Here is a 20,593-nt window from a genome sequence, read left to right on the forward strand (position 1 = left end):
TCTATTAACATGTTTTTGGACTGTGGGAGGAAACCAAAGGAAACCCTTGCAGATACAAACTCCTCGCAGACTGTGACCTACCTGCTGCACCACTGTGCACATGTCTGGGCATTCATTTGTGTTCACACATGGGGCAGCACGGTGGAGCAGCAGGTAGGTGGCGCAGTCACACAGCTCCAGGGACCTGGTGGCTGTGGGTTCAAGTCCCGCTCCGGGTGACTGTCTGTGAGGAGTGTGGTGTGTTCGCGTGGGTTTCCTCCGGGTGACTGTCTGTGAGGAGTGTGGTGTGTTCTCTCTGTGTCTGCGTGGGTTTCCTCCGGGTGACTGTCTGTGAGGAGTGTGGTGTGTTCTCTCTGTGTCTGTGTGGGTTTCCTCCGGGTGACTGTCTGTGAGGAGTGTAGTGTGTTCTCCCTGTGTCTGCGTGGGTTTCCTCCGGGTGACTGTCTGTGAGGAGTGTAGTGTGTTCTCCCTGTGTCTGCGTGGGTTTCCTCCGGGTGACTGTCTGTGAGGAGTGTGGTGTGTTCTCTCTGTCTGTGTGGGTTTCCTCCGGGTGACTGTCTGTGAGGAGTGTGGTGTGTTCTCTCTGTGTCTGCGTGGGTTTCCTCCGGGTGCTCCGGTTTCCTCCCACAGTCCAAAAACACAGGTTGGTAGGTGGATTGGTGACTCAAGTGTCTGTAGGTGTGAGTGTGTGAGTGAATGTATGTGTGCTGCCCTGTGAAGGACTGGCACCCCCTCCAGGGTGTATTCCCGCCTTGCGCCCAATGATTCCACGTAGGCTCTGGACCCACCGCGACCCTGAACTGGATAGGGGTTACAGATAATGAATGAATGAATGTTCACACATGGATACAGGGCAAGCAAGTTTTTGTACTTTAAAAAAAAATTAAATAAATAAAAAAACCTCGACAAGAGGAAGAGGTGTTCCAGCTGCAAGAGAGCAAGGACTGGGGGTAGCACTAATGTCTTTCATTCTTTGTCTGTGACTGTTGTTCCAGTACAGGACGTGTCCAGAGACTACCCGGAATCATTGGGCACAAGGTAGGAAGGGACTAATTTTCTTAGGACCAAAAGGTGTGCTTTACCTCATACATCCCAATAGCCTTACACCCACATAGTGTGGTGTTTGTGTTTATTTTTGTATGTGTGTGTGGTGTGTGTGGTGTGTGTATATGCAAACCTGCTGTTGATGTGGTGTATGAGGGTGTAGATTATGTCTCTGAGCACAAAAGCCCATGCTCCCCCCAGTCCGTCCTTCACCTCACACAGCAACAGGTTGACGAACAGGTGATACATCATCAGGATACGGTGCCTTTCATAAGCATTGGTCGTCTCTGCCACTTTCTGACAAATGGAGGCCAGAATCTTTTGCATGGAAACCTGTTACAGAACAATGTCTGAGGAGTCAAGAAGTTTCACTCAAGGCCTGTTGATGCAGGCGTGTTCCCAAGGTGCTGTAAATGATCAGCTTTTGTACGAGTAACATCTAGGCAAAAACTTATTCTCTTAATACACACATCACAGAGATTTACTTTAATCTCACAAGCACCAAAATCATTTCATTTTACTGAATGGAGAAGAGAACTATCTGCTGGATTTAAACCGTATGAAATTTAATTTTCAGAAGCAGCTCAAAATCTATCAGTCAGTCAGTGATGATTGTGTAATAGCCTTACTGGAGTCTTGGAGAGAATGGTGACCAGAGATTTGTGAGTGGTGCTGTGGCACTTGCTGAGGTAATCCAACGTAGCTTTGATCACAGTTGAGCTGAAGAAAGGAGGATTGGGGGCAGGATCCAGTTCTCTGGAAATAAAGACATGACATTCCCTGCTCAGGACTGCCAGACCATCCCTGTCTATAAAGTAAATTATATCTACTTTTTGTCCCCTCTCAGCATTCTGAATTAACCTCTTAGGGACATGTCTTTTTGGAATAATTCAGCGCTAGGAAAAATAAATGTAAAATTTTAAAATAAAATGCATTAAAAATAAATTAGTTTTAGCATTTAATTATTATTTATTATGAGAAGACACAACATTTCTCTCATCAGCAGCGCAGGAATGAGCTTCAAATCAGATTCAGCGTTATGTTCTCAACTCTACAAACATATTTTAGTCATTACCCAATGAACTTCTGCAGGTCTCCTCTGTCTGTTGCGCTTGTCCCTGCTCCCTCATACAGTGTCATCAACAGCTCCACCACGATTTCTGCCAGGTTTCCACAGATCAGACTGTCGATCCGCTTTAAAAAGAGGTACCATAACGTTTTGGAAATTTTATTTATGGAGTAGAGATGACTGACCCAACACTAGGGCTGTGCCACGGCGTATTATTCACAATAATATCATCATCATTTTTAAAAGTCAATATCGTGATATTCTAACGTTTAACTAACGACCTCATGCAATTAGCCATAATATGGCCTACGTTCTTTTTATGAGTCGTTTAGGCAGTGATGTACAATGGAAAGTGGCTCAGAATGATTGAAATAACATTTTTTATTAAATAAAACCATTTAATATTTTAATATGTATTACATTTTTAATATAATTAATATTTTTGTAAGTGAGATCCTGCCTCAAGTGGAGGAGTTTAAATACCCCGGGGTCTTGTTCACGAGTGAGGGAAAGATGGAGCATGAGATTGACAGGCGGATAGGTGCAGCGTCAGCAGTAATGCGGGCTCTGTACCGGTCCGTTGTGGTGAAGAGAGAGCTGAGCAGAGAAGCAAAGCTCTCGATTTACCGTTCAATCTACGTCCCAACCCTCACCTATGGTCACGAGCTTTGGGTAGTGACCGAAAGAACGAGATCGCGGGTACGAGCGGCTGAGATGAGTTTTCTCCGCAGGGCGTCTCCTGGACTCTCCCTTAGAGACAGGGTTCGGAGCTCGGACGTCCGGGAGAGACTCGGAGTGGAGCCGCTGCTCCTCCATGTCGAGAGGAGCCAGGTGACCAAGAACACGCTGGAGAGACTACATGTCTCGACTGGCCTGGGAACGCCTCGGTATACCCCCGGAGGAGCTGGAGACGGTGGCTGGGGAGAGGGATGTCTGAGTTTCTTTTTTACGACTACTTCCCCCGCGACCTGGACCCGGATAAGCGGTGGATAATGGATGGATGGATATAATTAATTTTTTTTTTGTTGTTGCAACACTATGTTCTTGAAATTAATGCAAGTATTTTTCATTGTTTTTTGTAATATCACCAAGGATATCATTATCGTGAAAAAACCCTAAAATATTGTGATATTATTTTAGGGCCATAATCGCCCACCCCTAGCCGGGACACTGCAAATTCAGAAATGCTGCCAAAGACATCCCCACACCGCAGAAGCACATACAATACACAGGTGGAACATACTCAATCCTAGCCATAGCAACCTCATTTCTCATGTTTGTGATACACTATATGGCCAAAAATGAGAGGACTCAGCTCCTCATCATGTCACCATCTAAATAATACAGGATGCAACACACGATTAAATACTCAGTGCATACAAACTTTCCCAAGGTGCAGATGGCGAGACTGTGTTTCTTTGCCATGTGTAAAAAGGAATGAGCAAACCCTGCGCTTTGTTCCGTTTTAGTTACGTTTTGTTGACACTTGCACATTGAAGGTGCTCCCACCTGTTTCCCGAGGCAATCTTTGTCCTTCAGCAGGTCGTAAACCCTGTGGGCCTTCTCCCTCTGCTGTGCAGCCTCTGTGTCCTGTTCGGGGAGAGCAAAGTGCGGCAGGATGTTCACCATGATCTTCGGGAAACAATCTGCCAGGAGCTTCTTCCAGTCCTCGTTAAGAACTTCGCCGACAGACCTCACCTGATCAAAGTCATTGAGGAAGACCAGGTGTGGAATGAGCACCTGATAAGATGACCTGAAACGGACAACAAACAGAAGAGCACACAGTGAGGAGCAGTGACAATACATCAACACATCTGCACCAGGAAGAGGTATGTCCCGTTTCAGGGCGAGAGAGTTAAGGAGTAAAGGAAGTTACAAGGCAGTTAATAAAATAGTAGATGTGGGTAAATGGCAGCAGCTTGTAAAAACTGTACCTGTAGAACTCCTCCATGCTGCTGTAATTGAGCAGGGTATACGGGAAGGACTGCAGAGTGTAGCTGGGGTCTGTCTCGCTCTGCCTCAGCCACTCGGCCACCAGGTAATACAGGTGAGAGCAGACGAAGGCTTTAGCATTCCTGTAGCCCAGAGAATGAGATACACTGCCCAGAACCTACACAGGAACCACACAAACACCTTTAACGCAGTCCTCCTCTGCTCAGCAACTCCTCTTTGTTCACAGTTACATACAAGAAAAATCACCTCTAACGCCTTAAAGTGGCTTAGATTTAACTCCAACGGTTTTATTTTAAGTAAAATCGAATATTGTTCATTTTCAGAATCTTATTTGATACCAATATTATTACAAAGTCATTGTGCTTCCTCTTTCTCTAGGGTGCTCTGTACCTTTTTAATGAACTGCTCTTGGATGCTGTTCTCCTTGTATGAGCGAAAGAGTGCAAAGAGTGCCTGTTTTTCACACACTGGGCTGCAGCACATGACTATGGAGAGACTCTTCAGCAGCGTGGCCCGACGGTTAAAGAGCTCATCAGGGAGGTGCTCTGGGGTTGCGCTCTGGAAATATAGTCTTTAAATATCATTCCATTTTCAGAGCAAAAAACAAACAACAATCTCCTAAACACCAGCTTTACATGAGAAGGAACATATCTCTTATTTCTTAAACAGAAGAGAGAGTAAATTGAAGGGAATTTCAAGTCATTTTGCATGACTTCTTTAGGACCATACTCTGTTTATTTTTCAAGACATCGATTATGTGTAAATGATGAATAAATATCACTAAATATGAGGATGTGTTTTCAGACAGAGACAGAATCATGGTATGATCAAGTAGCTCTAGAACTCTGAACCTCTCCCTAGAGGGAAATGTGGTACAACATCTTATTAAGCTTGACTCAGTCAAGTATTAAAACTAAGTTTAATTCTTTGAGAACAAGCAAGTTTTTAAAAGTATGTTTAATATATTTACCTGGACGTTCATTCCCTCCTGAGCTTTCAGGTAAATGTTCTCAAAAGCCTTCTGCTGGTGTTTAAGAGGGAGCATTTTTTTCTGAACAGACTTCTCCAAGAACAACCTGTAATACAACAGCTCACATTTATACACCACATCCACAAGTGTTTAATGCAACAAGCAAAACATACAAATATATATATATATATCCAGCTAATCAGGGTCAAATTTGCTCCATAAATGGAGTCCCCCAAGGTCACTGATGGGATGGGAAGGGGGTTAAATGAAGGGCTGAGTCTCTGTAATTTCAGACCCTGACTATGGACAAAACAGACCTGTCCACTGTCATCGCTGCCAACATTCGAACTTGGTGCTGGGGGTCAGCGAGGCAGGAGGGCAGAACCTCGCACACTGGTAGCTCCTCGTCCTTCAGAGTTAGGACTGCCCACTTACAGCAAGGGTCTGCCTATACAGGTACACGGTAAAAAAAAAAAAATAGACATGAATCTACAGGTAACAATAAGTTTATCAAATTTTAAACATTTCAGAAATGCAATGACAGTTCGGCAAAAAAAATCCAGTTCACAATTCTGTCCCTCAGACCTCGAACTTCATTTAAGAAAACAGATGCCTTACAGCTTATTACTTTATTATGTGTTTTATTCTATTCATCTGAGACATACTGAATCTACCGCCACCTCAAATGACTACGGGAACTGAGTTTCCATTACATTAATCCACATAAGCCTCTCAGCCTCTGTGCCAAGACTACAACAGGAATCAGGGAATATTGTTTACATTCATTCATTATCTGTAACCCTTATCCAGTTCAGGGTCGCGGTGGGTCCAGAGCCTACCTGGAACCATTGGGCGCAAGGCAGGAATACACCCTGGAGGGGGCGCCAATCCTTCACAGGGCAACACAGACACACACATTCACTCACACCTAGGGACACTTTTGAGTCACCAATCCACCTACCAACGTGTGTTTTTGGACTGTGCGAGGAAACCGGAGCACCCGGAGGAAACCCACGCAGACACAGAGAGAACACACTACACTCCTCACAGACAGTCACCCGGAGGAAACCCACGCAGACACAGAGAGAACACACTACACTCCTCACAGACAGTCACCCGGAGGAAACCCACGCAGACACAGAGAGAACACACTACACTCCTCACAGACAGTCACCCGGAGGAAACCCACGCAGACACAAAGAGAACACACTACACTCCTCACAGACAGTCACCCGGAGTGGGAATCGAACCCACAACCTCCAGGTCCCTGGAGCTGTGTGACTGCAACACCACCTGCTGCACCACACCGTGCCGCCCTATATTGTTTACAATAGATTTTATTTGCCAAAGCACTACTTTTAACGCATGAATAAATCCATCAAACGGTGTCCTTACTTCCAGCAGAGCAAGTAAACAGTGTCCCAGAGCCGTCCGTACAGCTGAAGAACATTTGCCAGTTCTGCCCAAGATACTGAGAAAGAAAAGGAATGCCATATTTAACTATTAAATCCCAATCAGACATCACTGAAGAAAACTGAATGAACGAATAACAGTCAAAGTCTCATGCATTACTTTCATTTCATTTGCACCTGTGTTTTGAATGCTAACCACAATGCTAACCCTCTACTCCAATACAGACTGGCGCCACTCACCTGAATCCTGAGACCACCTTAAGCAGTGCACCCCGCACATGCTTCATCTCCTCAGTCTCTTCATTCAAGACACATACTCGAGCCAGGCTTTGGACGCACTGCAGCAAAGCTAGGAGAATCTCAGAGCAAACTTCCTGATCCAGACGGTACAGAGAACACACGTCCCTGCACAAAACAACAACAAAAACATTATTAATGAAGCCCAACCCAGGAACCCCCCCCCCACTACACAGCAAAGAGCACACCACAAGGTCATGGTAAAAGGGAGAGAGTGATCAACAGCACCAGCAAGAAGTTCTTACGCCAGAGGCCTGAGGAGCGAGTCAAACTCTTCTGTTTCCAGAGCAGTCTCCTCTGTGGGGAGTTCTCTCAGCAGAACCAAATACTGTAGAACATCAGAAAAAGAGGTTCAGGATCCGGGAGGTGACTGTTATGAGATTAAAACTCTGTAATAAATTCTCTAAATATAGCTGCAACTATTATATAAAACTAATATCCAGTGTTGCCTTGAGTCCTCAAAGCTCCAGGAAGTCAGAGCTTATGAAAGTGTTGCTGGAGTCTCTGGGAATAATGTTTTTAATTTGCATTTGCTTTCCCAAGTACATATCACCTCCCGCTGCTTTATTACTGAAATGGTTCAGGAGTCAAACGTCAAATTCCCTGATGCACCCAGAATAACCAGCTGAATTTCCACAACCTACAGTGCTTATAAAAATGATTGGCTTATTGGTCAGCACGTTCGCCTCTCATCGCTAGGATCTTGGGTTCAAGTCCCATCTGGGTGGAGTTTCCATGTTCTCCCTGTGTCTGCGTGGGTTTCCTCCCAAAGCCCAAAAACATGGAGGGTAGGTGAATTGGCTTCTCTAATAACTGTCCTAGTGTGTATGTGAATGAATGTCTGTATGTGTGAGTGAATGTGTCTGAGCCCAGATATGGATTGGCGCTCTGTCCTGGGTGAAGCCCTAGTGCCCTATGCAGTCCTCCAGGTGGACGGTCGTTCCTGGTTCTCGCCAATGTGTGTATGGATTGAATGATTGTAAAGCGTCCTTGGGGTTCTAGAAAGGCGCTATATAAGTATAATGTTAAATAAATAAATTATTTTTTTTCTTTTTTATTGCTTTTATAAACTGTATCATGTTCAGTATAATTTGGACTTTATTTCAAAATAAATCCTCTATTGTCAAGTTGAAAACAGATTTCTACACCAATTAACCCAATCAAAGGTGCTCCATTGTGTTTTACACTACAGTCCCTGCTACTGGGGCTGGGAGCATCTTCATCAGTGAATCGACTGCTTCTCTTTCCCGTTAGCTTCATGTGCGCAGCATTCTCCCATCCGTCTGTGCTTCAGCTTTTCTCTCATCTACTCAACTTCCAGGTATTATTTTTCTGGGCAAAGCACTTGAAATGTACATGAAACGCTATTGGAGCACCTGAGCACACTGCAGGCACCGTTCCCATGTCACTAACCAAGACTAGAGTAAAGTAACATTCTTCACCATTCTGAGATGCTGAGGTTTGTCACAGTGAATCAGATCCAGCAGTTTCAGAAGCCTACGTCGGATATCCAGCGGCTTGAAGGAGAGCCCATGACCCGGTGCAAAAGACACAGAGAGGGAGAGGAACCTCAGAGTGGCCAGAAGAGCAGAGTCCTGATCGGTCAGCAGCTCTTTAGACAGGGGACTGTTGGCTCCTGAATAAACACAGAGAGCGTGGAGAACAGTGAATTATATATTAATGCATGCACACTGTTGGAACATAGAAATAAAAATTCTGGGACACACTGTCAGCAGGTTCATAAGTCTGGAAATATTGTAATGCTGCATTAACACCAAAACAGCAGGCTGTTTTCATATTTACCCAAGCCCTGCTGGGAATCAGAGTCTCCGCTAGACTCATTGGTGCCATGATGTTCTCCATCTCCATCACCGAACAGATCAACCTCCTCAGCAGGGTTATCCTCTGCTTGGGTTCTGGTGGTATCCAGGTCATTAACTGTTTCAGTTTCACTAACGATGCTGTCTCTCCTCTCTGCGTTACTTAGCTGTTGAGAGAAACGATCAACTTTCAGACAAGATTAATTCAAGCAGTTTAAAACCGTCAGCACTGAGAGAACCGTGTAGAATGCCAACAACGGGATTACCCAAGAAAAGACTTTCAAACCAGTTACTGAGTAACAGTATTTAATAAAGTACTCATGAGAGCTCACTGTGTCTCTGCAGGAACTCACCAGTGTCTTACATATATCAGAGAGTTCTGTGAGCAGCCGGCCAGGCAAAGCCTTCGCAAACAGACGGCGAGAAACTGTCGTGACTCTGTCCTGCACGAGCGAGAAACAAATCAGTGCTTTTAATGAAGGAAAACAGGAAACGAATAGAAGTGGAATCAGGTCTTCTTTTCTATCATCATCATTTTTATAATTAGAGTCCAGTCGATGCTGAAATTTCTATGTGAAAATAATACAAACACACTTTTTTTTTCTAAAATCGAACATACCTTCTTTTTAATGCTAATGCTCTCAGAGCACAGCAGCATCACTTCCTTAAATCTGGAAAGAGCCTCAGTTTCAGAAAGCTTGTTCTTTGCAATAGAAATGTAGTCGTTGAAGTCCTGCGCTAAAGACTGAAGGACACAAAGCTTTCAATTAAAAACAAACCCTGACATTTTAATAAAAGCAATCGTGTGATTCTGTGATTGATCAGGAAACAAGTGTCTATGGAAAATGTTGATATGGAACAGGGTTCTCTGTTCATGCCCCCCATGTTTTCCTCAGGCACAGTTCTTCATTGTGCTAGCCGAGACGCTTTAAAATTCATGACATGAACAATGCGGGGTGTTCCCTGCCCTCGGTGCAAGTTACCTTTGCTTTCTGAAAGACAGCGCTACAACAGGCATCTTCCTCAGTGAAGAGTCCAACCGAGACAAAGGCAGCCAGGACACCGGTCAGAAGTCTCAAACAGTGGACCATACACACAGCAGGAACAGAGCTCTAAAAAGATCGGTACACAGGAAACCACAGAGGACATTACTTTCTGAATGGAGCTGTCCCTGAAACTCTTTCTATTCACAAAGCTGTGATACGTAACAGTTACTATACTCCAAATACTTCAACCTATTTCTGTGAATCCCTGGATGAGAACTCCTTCAGGTTTAATCTATGCATTCCTATTTCAGTGCATTTGATCAGCGGGGCTGTTAACTGCTGTCATTTAAGGTGGATATTTTAAATACAGACTAAACTACAGTAAAATAAAGGACCAAACATGTACTACATACCCTCACTGCCAGCAAAGTGTTTAATACATTACACTGTAATACATCCCAGTTCTTAGAAAGTCAACTTCAGCTGTGAGTGGCCACTACAGTCAATACATCCCCAATGTTAACAAACTCAATCCTAAACTGGGTTCTTTTCTATTGATCCTGCTCTTTATACTGACACTCCTGTGCTCACATCTGAAGAGTTCAGCAGATGTTCTGCCACAGACTGAAGGCCCTGCTCCAGTTTGGTTCTCAGGGCAACGATGACCGTAAGCTGTGGGTTCTTTTGGCAGGTTCCCTCTTCTCTGATTGCAGAACAGGAGGAGGTTGTGTCATCGAAACTGAACTCCAGGTAAAGAGCCTCTATTTCAGACAACACTATTTTAGACTCTGCTGCAGGCTGCTCTGGAGGATAGAACCTGGACAGAGAACCACACAGAGAACAGACTCCAGACTTTATAATCAAGGTCAGGGTTCAACACATAACATGAAAGCAAACTCAAACACAAATCCCGTTTTCAGAAAAGTCAGAAATGGTGACCAAGGGCAACTGTGGAAATATTCCTTTGAGCTTTTGTGTTTAGATAAAGCTTCAGGAAAATTAACACAGCACAAAGTGTTACATAAAAGTACAAGTTGGAGACTTGTTCATCCAGGGTGTAGCCCATTGGCTGAGATATTTTGCTTGAAATATTTTTAATCTCATGTTGTTCTTGTTAATTTAACTCCTGTTCTGTTCGCTAAAACCTGCACACATTTTACCAACTGAAAAAACATCTTTTAAATCAAAAATTAAAAACATTAAAATGATCACAGATGGTTCTTTTACACTAGCTTTTCTCTGCCTTTGCCCCGGAGGCACATTTACGGCTTCCCCTTTCCCAGTACCTGATTCAACTACATTAGTAGTTAAAGAAGGGCTTGCAGTGCTGCAGTGGGAGTGTTAAGGCAGGGAAACCAATAAAATACGTAGTGTGCCTCCAGGAACAAGGCTGTCTAAGTCCAGCTGAGATCATATGTTCACTGTAATATATACATTTGATTTGACTTCCGTAAAGAGAAACTCTCTCACACTCACCCCTCCAGCTGAAGAGAGTCCAACAGGAAGAGAATTCCTGACATGGTGTCCTTCAACGTCAGAGCCACCAGAATCCTGGGAATGAGGTTTAGTGGAAAATCCCTAAAAAAAAAAGGCCAAATTAATCAACATGTACTAATATTAATCATAATCACCGTAACATAATAAATATAAACATACTGCCTACAATTGTATTTTATTTCATAAGCCACCATTTTACACTACGATAACTTTAAGTCACATACGAGACTAAAGCCTCAAACTGAAGGAAGCAAAAAGGTTAAAAGACAGAAGGAATTGCCCTAAAGTCAGGGGCACAGACCTGCAGACGACTGGGTGATGTCCGACATCCTCCGCCTCCTCACTCTGCTCATTCATCAGGAGCCAGTCGATGATGTTCTCCTTCAGAGACGGGGGTCTTCCTGCCTCCAGGAGTAAAGCCGAGGAAGAGTCGCTGTTGTACGCAGTCTTAGGGGTGGAACATTTACAGAGAGCCTGCGCAAGAGTCAGGGCAGAGACACTGGAGGAGAACAAGATAAACAAAATAAAACACACTTGTAGACTCCTGCTGCTCTTGGCTTTACCACAAGGCTGATAGCAGCAATAATACATACCATCTGGTCAATTTTAACCACACTTCATTCACATATTCTATATGCTGTGTATGTACAGTTTTTAGACAATGAAAGTGAAACACCTGTCATTGTAGTGTGGGAGGTGTCATGGCTAAATTGGAGCAGCCTGGTGGCCAATCTTCATTAACTGCACACTGCACCAGTAAGACCATGTGCATCCAATGGTTCAAACACTGTGTCCTGAAGGCGGTGCCGTGTATCAGGACGACAATGCACCAACACACACAGCGAGACTGGTGAGAGATTGGTTTGATGAACATGAAAGTGAAGTTGAACATCTCCCATGGCCTGCACAGTCACCAGATCTAAATATTATTGAGCCACTTTGGGGTGTTTTGGAGGAGCGAGTCAGGAAACGTTTTCCTCCACCAGCATCACGTAGAGACCTGGCCACTATCCTGCAAGAAGAATGGCTTCAAATCCCTCTGACCACTGTGCAGGACTTGTGTATGTCATTCCCAAGACGAACTGATGCTGTATCGGCCGCAAAAGGAGGCCCTACACCATACTAATACATTATTGTGGTCTAAAACCAGGTGTTTTACTTTCATTGTCCAACCCCTGTAACTGCTTCAGTCACATTCGTGCAACAAGTGTGTTAAAAGAACTATTACAAATATTTAAAGCAGAACTAGGTAGCCTTTTTACCTTAATATTACAGCTTCAAAACCATTGTGAATATGGGGTGAATAGAGCATCTGTCGTTGCTGTTCTGGGTTCAGCACTGCAGAATCTGCACTATGTGCAGAGCACTTTTCCAGAGCAGTATGAACACACTTCCTCCCTCCCCCTCCCCCTTGATTTCAGGAAACTGCTGTAAAATGTCGAATTTGACCTAGTGTTGCTTTAAAGAACTGCTGTGAAATCTGATGTCACAACTGAAATTAAACTCAGAAACTGTCACTGTTTCTTACAGGTTTTATGATTTTTAACAATTTTCAAGAAATAAATCTTCTAATTGAGGAGTTAAGGCTTAGTCAGTTAACTGAAATAAAACTGAGAAGGAAGAAAATGTTAGTCTACCAGTTACCTCCACAAATCTGTGTCATTCACTGTGTCATGAACCTGCGTTCCTAAGCCTGTTGAGTGTTGGGAGAAAGACAAATCGCGAGGTGTGATTTTAGACCCGATTTTGATCTGCAGTGTTTTACTCACATGGATGGTTTGCAGATGGCAGGGGAGAAGAGCTTCCAGAACTCTCTGTCGACAGGCACCAGGGAACACTGCACCATGACACGCAGCAGTTCCAAACACAGAGCCTCTGTGTGGGCAGAACTAACGCCCCGCATGGCCATGGCCCAAACTCTGCCCCAAATCCGACTCACCTCACCCTGCTGAGTGGAGGAGTGTCCCGAACTGAGAGCAATCTGCCTCAAGCAGCGCAGCGCGTACGGCGCCCTCTGTCCTCGCCGCTGCTGCTCGCCCAGAAGCTGACACAGCAGAGACAGCAGGGGAGGCAGTTCAGCCGCCGGGAGCATGGAGGGATACTTCGAGGTCAGAACAGAGGTTACCTGGAGCCTAGAGGGAATAGACATTCAAAATAGAAGCTGGAGAAAGGGGTCTACGTCAAATGTTTTTTGGGATAAATGGTTTTTCAACGTAAATTAAACGACTGATGTCTTCAAGACCCTGAAAACTCTGGGGGGCTGAGTCTGCATTAAACTCATGATCACACAGTGTGATATTCACCCACTGCAATGACAAAAGTGGCGAAATGTACTTTTCAACTACAGCCTTCAAGCCCAGTGTAAGAGACTGAGTGGGTCAGAGACCTTCACAGGGACGAGGCACTCCTTGCTAAGCTGCACCTATCCAGGTTTATCATAAGTGTGATGTGTACTGAAGGTTCCAGACGTCAACATCCCACACACTTGCACTTCAATCCCTAACATGCATTTTTTTTTTACTGTCAGAGAGGGTGCACACACATTTATTTAAAAAAAAAGCTATGGTCCCATAACATACAAATATTTAATCCTACTGATACTGAAAAATAACCTTAAGTAATTAAAACTGATTGTACTTTAGATGTTTAGATTTAATTGATACCATGGAATGAGGTCAAAATCACTGTGATGGGGCTGCAGGTGGTCTCTCAGCACCTCCCACCCAAGCTCCACACGTCTGCGTTTGCTGCTGTGGAGGCCGTGCGTTTCTCTCTGTGTGCTTCGGACCTCAACAACATGTAAATCCTGACCAAACAGCTGGAGAAACAAACAGATTCTCAGCATTATATAATGATACACAACAGATACAGATTCCAGTAGCTCCACCACTGCTCCACTAGAGCTCCAATAATAGCACAACAACATCCAAACCGTCAGATTTTTACAACGTAGAGTTTCTAGTGAAAATCAGTGGCAAAGTTTGAACAGAGAACACATTTCTGCACATTTCACTGCACAGTTACTCTTTATTTATAGGATTTAACATCAGTGGCCTGTGAAAAGATATGGCAATAAATCAGAACGATCAGACCTGGACTGAAACGACAGCCTCTTAATTCTTACTTGGTGGCAGATGTCTGCGGTCAGCTCAATGAGGTTTTCTTTGACAGCAATGTGGCGAGACCCCGTGGCGTATTTCCCTCGACTGCCAATCTGGTTAATCTCAACCACCAGGGCATCGTACAAGCTGTAGAGGAGACTCTGCCATTTCCCCCAGTCTTCTGCATGGGCACCTGTACCAACACAGACACCAATGAGCACACAACAAATACAGCCAACAGGACAATACCAAGAAGGAATAAATCGTTCAGATTAAACGCTGGCATTTCTGTGAATGACTAAGCAGTCTTAAAGAAAACTTTTAATATTTCACAAACGTATACGTGTGTGACACAAACATACATGATAAAAACGTACAGTAACACTTTACAATAATTAAGATAGTAATACGTTTTACTAAAGTAATCATTAAGTAATGATAAGACATACAAAGTAGCATTAATTAGCATTCTTTTAGGGTTTTTTTTTTTAAGATTTTGGTTATTTTTTTATCACGTATATTTGTGATCACCCTGCGATGGACTGGCACCCCTCCAATGTGTGTTCCTGCCGTGCACACAGTGATTCTGGCTAGGCTTCGGACCTGAACTGGATACAGTTCAGGTCCAGCAGTTACTGACAAATGACTGATTTAATATTTATGTGACACCTGTGAATTTTGACAGCTTTATTTCAATATTGTAAAGTGACTTCACGTAATCGCTTAGTACTGTCTTATTACCTAATACTGTCTTAAGTACTGTTAATTAATATACCCTTGTCATAATGTGTTACCATAATAACAAACAGGAGTCAGATTTATTACCGGTCTCCAGTGTTTTAGCTCCTTTGGGGTGGTGCACAGAGAGCTGTAGGTTAAAGAACTCCACCATCTGCTCTTTCAGCGCAGAACTGGGTCTCTTCTGACTCCACACATACAAAACTGAGGCCATGAGCTCCTCCCCGAGTCTGCACACCCACTTCCGGCAGTTCATGGCCACTGAGCGCAGGAAAACGTTCAGAGATGAGATCAGGTGCTCCAGCACCGTCAGCTGAGTCTCCTCCCTAAAATCAAGGACAACAAACTCTCAAGCACATTTGTATTTACTCTGCAGACTTCAAACTCCTGGATGTAGAGTCTCTGAAGCATGCTGCTCTTAACCTCCATTTATTAAATTTAACCATTTATTTCTGTGAAATATAATTTTTATGCAGCTTCAGATGAAAAAGGAGAACATACTTCACAAAAAACAACATATTCATTCATGTTCTGTAAACACATAATCCTGCTCAGGGTCTCAGTGGGTATAGAACACACACACACACACACGATAATAAACACACACACACACACATAAGAACAGTTTCACACCGTCACTTCATGTGTTTGGACTCTGGGAGGAACCCAAAGGAAACACACGCAGACACAGGGAGAACACACCACACTCCTCACAGACAGTCACCCGGAGGAAACCCACGCAGACACAGGGAGAACACACCACACTCCTCACAGACAGTCACCTGTAGGAAACCCACACAGACACAGGGAGCACACACCACGCTCCTCACAGACAGTCACGCGGAGGAAACCCACGCAGACACAGAGAGAACACATCACACTCCTCACAGACAGTCACCTGGAGAAAACCCACGCAGACACAGCGAGAACACACCACACTCCTCACAGACAGTCACCCGGAGGAAACCCACGCAGACACAGGGAGAACACACCACACTCCTCACAGACAGTCACCCGGAGGAAACCCACGCAGACACAGGGAGAACACACCACACTCCTCACAGACAGTCACCTGAAGGAAACACACGCAGACACAGGGAGAACACACCACACTCCTCACAGACAGTCACGCGGAGGAAACCCACGCAGACACAGGGAGAACACACCACACTCCTCACAGACAGTCACCCGGAGGAAACCCACGCAGACACAGGGAGAACACACCACACTCCTCACAGACAGTCACGCTAAGGAAACCCACGCAGACACAGGGAGAACACACCACACTCCTCACAGACAGTCACGCGGAGGAAACCCACGCAGACACAGGGAGAACACACCACACTCCTCACAGACAGTCACCCGGAGGAAACCCACGCAGACACAGGGAAAACACACCACACTCCTCACAGACAGTCACGCCAAGGAAACCCACGCAGACACAGGGAGAACACACCACACTCCTCACAGACAGTCACCCGGAGGAAACCCACGCAGACACAGGGAGAACACACCACACTCCTCACAGACAGTCACCTGAAGGAAACACACGCAGACACAGGGAGAACACACCACACTCCTCACAGACAGTCACCCGGAGGAAACCCACGCAGACACAGGGAGAACACACCACACTCCTCACAGACAGTCACCCGGAGGAAACCCACACAGACACAGGGAGAACACACCACACTCCTCACAGACAGTCACGCGGAGGAAACCCACGCAGACACAGGGAGAACACACCACACTCCTCACAGACAGTCACCCGGAGGAAACCCACGCAGACACAGGGAGAACACACCACACTCCTCACAGACAGTCACCCGGAGGAAACCCACGCAGACACAGGGAGAACACACCACACTCCTCACAGACAGTCACCCGGAGGAAACCCACGCAGACACAGGGAGAACACACCACACTCCTCACAGACAGTCACCTGTAGGAAACCCACACAGACACAGGGAGCACACACCACGCTCCTCACAGACAGTCACGCGGAGGAAACCCACGCAGACACAGAGAGAACACATCACACTCCTCACAGACAGTCACCCGGAGAAAACCCACGCAGACACAGCGAGAACACACCACGCTCCTCACAGACAGTCACCCGGAGGAAACCCACGCAGACACAGGGAGAACACACCACACTCCTCACAGACAGTCACCCGGAGGAAACCCACCCAGACACAGGGAGAACACACCACACTCCTCACAGACAGTCACGCAGAGGAAACCCACGCAGACACAGGGAGAACACACCACACTCCTCACAGACAGTCACCCGGAGGAAACCCACGCAGACACAGGGAGAACACACCACACTCCTCACAGACAGTCACCTGAAGGAAACCCATGCAGACACAGGGAGCACACACCACGCTCCTCACAGACAGTCACCCGGAGGAAACCCACGCAGACACAGAGAGAACACACCACACTCCTCACAGACATTAAATAAATGAAATAAATAAAAGTGGTCTCCAACATTTGCACAGTGCTGTCTGCAGCCTCAGTACCTGGTGTTATTCAGAGCTTTAGAGAAGAAGCCGAAGAGTGTGTGAGACAAGCTCTCGGTTTGGAAACAGATGCCCTGAACCACGATGCGGATGATCCTGCTGACCAGAACCCGGTTGATGGACCTGGAAGGTTCAGTGAAGAGCTCGCAGTACACCTCCAACAGTGCTGAGGGGCAAAGCACAGAAGTAAAATACATTTCATCAGTCAGGACATCCCTGGGGTCCGAGGCTCTCGTCATCATCCTCATCACTCGTCTGGTGTCTCAGGACCTTAAATGATCTACACATGACCAACCACAGAAACACCAGGAGGCTGACAGATGAATCCAGCCATGTTAAAATGAGACTAAATTAATTCCACTTGGGGAATTGTGGACGCTAAGGCTAACGAGCACGCACACACATTAACGTTTGAAAATCTGGTCTTATGGACCATGGGGTTAACACCTTCAGGGGTGTATCAAGGGGTGTTCTGTGATGGGGAAATAAAACCCCCTCTGAAATTATCATAGTCACATTATAATTACAATCATGACCAATTATAACTTCTGGAATTTCTACTATTTTATGCACATCTAGGACTACAGTATGGAAATAAAACCATGAGTAGTATGTTTAACGACCCAAAATGCAAGAACTTAAGTCTACTCCTTGGCCTAAATTTTCAACACTACGTCTACTGCTGAGGTGGTGCATCGAAATCTGACTTTAACAGACAGCACTGACAATGCCTTAGATGCCATAAGAGCATAAACATTTGTTTAACCATATTTTAAGTTAAAAGATCTACATTCTGTCACTTTAGTACTGACATCAGACATACAAAAGCAAACCATGATGTAAAACAAGACTTTAAATGTCTTTAATTATTCTACTACTTTCAAAAGAATGACTGAAAAAACACACTCAGGTTTGGCTTTGCACTAGCTAAAGTTACCCCCTAGCAAGTAGACAAGGTACAGAGAATGGTCAACTACGTAACAGCGCACTGCATTGTGGGTAGTGTTCGCCATTTTAGAGGACAAACTCCTTAGCAACAGAACAAAACAATGGACCGGGCGAAGAACAAGCGCAGGACGATTCCTTTTAGCAGTGGTTTTGAAACACTGCAGTATGCGTGGTACCACTGGTGTGTACGTGAAGCAGCAAGTGGTGGTATGCCAGATGACCTCGAAAAAACTACTACTTTACTAAAGAATTAAGAATTAATGTTTCACGGTTTTCAAAATTAAGCTTTAGTAAAATCTTAAAAATAAAACACAACATGGTTTACGAATAAACAGTAGTTCAGTAGTCTGTAAGGAAAAGGCTGAGCAGCGTTCCCCCCCCACGTCTTATTTCCAGGGAGGGAACGTGATCTCCCAGTTGTTTGCAAAACTCATGTAAAGAAAGCCCAGTTTCAGCTTCTTACTGAACGTAAGCAAAGGCTAGAGACAGACATGAGTAATTTGGACTTTATTGCAGAAAAGAGCAAAGTGGAAACAAGAAAAACAAACCGAAACCAACCCAGCGAAATACTCCTAAGCCCAGGAGGACTAAATCTAGAGGCATAAACAGAGAGAACACTTAACTAAAGGAAAATTATGTGGCAACGATTATGGCAGTTAATAACACAACAAGTTTCACCATTTCACCGATTGTCACTGCGTTTTAAGTTGGATAATATACCCAACACTGCAATACTCATCTCTCTGTCGCTTGTCCTGTTTTCCCCAAAATGCCTTGCGTTGCTCACAGCAGTTGACATCACATTCCCATCCTCTACACCCTAACAGTACTGTAAAGCAATGCCATCCGTTCAGATTCATATTAGGATGTCTAGAAAACGCTGACGTTGTGACAGACAGAGAATTTTGCTTCATTCGTTTAGAGTGACGCAGTGTTTGATCACTTCACTCTACCTGTTGAGTGTTGAAGCTTCTTCCAAAATCCTGAAGTACAGGAGAGCGTTCCTATATTTTGCTCAATCACACACCTTGTCCACTCACTTTGAAATCTGTAGCTCTCATTCCCTCGTCTCTGACGCTGATATATTTGCTGTGATTGGCTGAAAAGTTGTCTGTCTGTCTGTGTGTGTGTGTGTGTGTGTAGGGTCGCCAAGCCCTGCGTAGCATATTTTAGCATTGTTTTAATCTAATAAATTTGGGGGAATGGAATAGTGTTTCAGCAAACCCCCCACTCAGGCTAGTGAGTGCACACACACACGCACCCACAGGGTAGTGGGCAGCCACAGCCACTGGGTCTAGGCGTTTTGCTCAACGGCACTTCAGCTCTGAATGTTAATGGAGGAGAAAGTACTGTTCTTTCAGTCGCCCCCACCCCTCTTTTTTAATGCCGTTAATTTCAGGAGAAATACGCCCACAATATTTTGGCCACAGAGTGAAGAAGAAAGCCAGAGCACTTACTGTGCCACTGAGGCTGGGAGATTTCACACCAGTATTTACGAACAGAGAGGATGTTCTTCAGGAGCAAACTACTGTAATCTTCTCCATACACAGAACAGCTGAAGGAGCTCTGCAGAACCTCCACCACATGAGTCAAGAGATCTGCACACTTCAGCTTCGGACCTCCTGATGAACACACACAGAGAAATAAAGTTGACCTTCACTTGGTCGAGACGCTCGTAGCACACTGTTATGCTGTTGATTCAGAGAGTGACATCACGATCATTATATTCTTGAATTTATTTTATTTCTCCAGGCAATTCATTAAAAAAATATTCTTATCTAAAGTAATGAAAGGAACACTAAGTAAGATTGTGTATTTCTGGTCCTGGACTCCCCCTACACTTTCAGAGTCTAGTTCATTTTTACAGCGCTGTCCTGTAAAATCAAGTCCTCACGTTTGTTGGCACATCTCACAAAGTATTTGACCAAGCTGCTGATCTCCTGCATCTTCTTGCGTCTGTTCGTCTGCACTGCAGCCGAAACATTGGCTCTGCCTGACTTTAAGAGCTCCGTCTCTTTCTGAAGGTATTTCTTCAGGAACCTGGAGGGTGAAAATTCACAGAACGTCACGACCTGATTTAAAGAGGCAACATACTGTTTTAACTTTTACACAGATCAGACGACTGGCCTGGCTGGCCGACTCTGAACGAGATTAGTCTTAAAGGCCCGGAGTCACACAGGGTTTTTAAAGCAAGGTTGGAAAATAGATACAGCTCTAACACTGTGCAGAACTA

General features: G+C 44.9%; 1 protein-coding gene across 4 annotated transcripts in view; it reads right to left on the minus strand.

Moving 5' to 3' along the window:
- The window catches only part of LOC136675637 (serine-protein kinase ATM-like), a 42,691-nt gene that overhangs the window by 19,156 nt on the left and 2,942 nt on the right, over positions 1–20,593 (minus strand). For 3 of the 4 annotated variants that reach the window (XM_066652293.1, XM_066652294.1, XM_066652292.1), the window contains exons 4-29: positions 20,255–20,400; positions 19,818–19,982; positions 17,413–17,578; positions 14,975–15,213; positions 14,173–14,342; positions 13,712–13,866; positions 12,818–13,180; positions 11,350–11,547; positions 11,028–11,129; positions 10,143–10,368; positions 9,549–9,677; positions 9,185–9,310; positions 8,919–9,008; positions 8,549–8,732; positions 8,188–8,381; positions 6,991–7,073; positions 6,689–6,853; positions 6,432–6,507; positions 5,354–5,484; positions 5,037–5,142; positions 4,457–4,624; positions 4,048–4,223; positions 3,623–3,866; positions 2,120–2,238; positions 1,674–1,800; positions 1,178–1,377 (exon numbers count right to left, since the gene is read on the minus strand). In XM_066652293.1, the coding sequence (XP_066508390.1) occupies positions 1,178–1,377; positions 1,674–1,800; positions 2,120–2,238; positions 3,623–3,866; positions 4,048–4,223; positions 4,457–4,624; positions 5,037–5,142; positions 5,354–5,484; positions 6,432–6,507; positions 6,689–6,853; positions 6,991–7,073; positions 8,188–8,381; positions 8,549–8,732; positions 8,919–9,008; positions 9,185–9,310; positions 9,549–9,677; positions 10,143–10,368; positions 11,028–11,129; positions 11,350–11,547; positions 12,818–13,180; positions 13,712–13,866; positions 14,173–14,342; positions 14,975–15,213; positions 17,413–17,578; positions 19,818–19,982; positions 20,255–20,400 (4,248 nt within the window). Of the gene's footprint in view, positions 1–1,177; positions 1,378–1,673; positions 1,801–2,119; positions 2,239–3,622; positions 3,867–4,047; positions 4,224–4,456; positions 4,625–5,036; positions 5,143–5,353; positions 5,485–6,431; positions 6,508–6,688; positions 6,854–6,990; positions 7,074–8,187; positions 8,382–8,548; positions 8,733–8,918; positions 9,009–9,184; positions 9,311–9,548; positions 9,678–10,142; positions 10,369–11,027; positions 11,130–11,349; positions 11,548–12,817; positions 13,181–13,711; positions 13,867–14,172; positions 14,343–14,974; positions 15,214–17,412; positions 17,579–19,817; positions 19,983–20,254; positions 20,401–20,593 lie in introns of those variants that run through there. The other variant, XM_066652295.1, reaches the window with a different exon arrangement.

Source organism: Hoplias malabaricus, chromosome X1 (genome assembly GCF_029633855.1).
Source record: "Hoplias malabaricus isolate fHopMal1 chromosome X1, fHopMal1.hap1, whole genome shotgun sequence".
In the NCBI taxonomy this organism is placed as follows: Eukaryota; Metazoa; Chordata; class Actinopteri; order Characiformes; family Erythrinidae; genus Hoplias; species Hoplias malabaricus.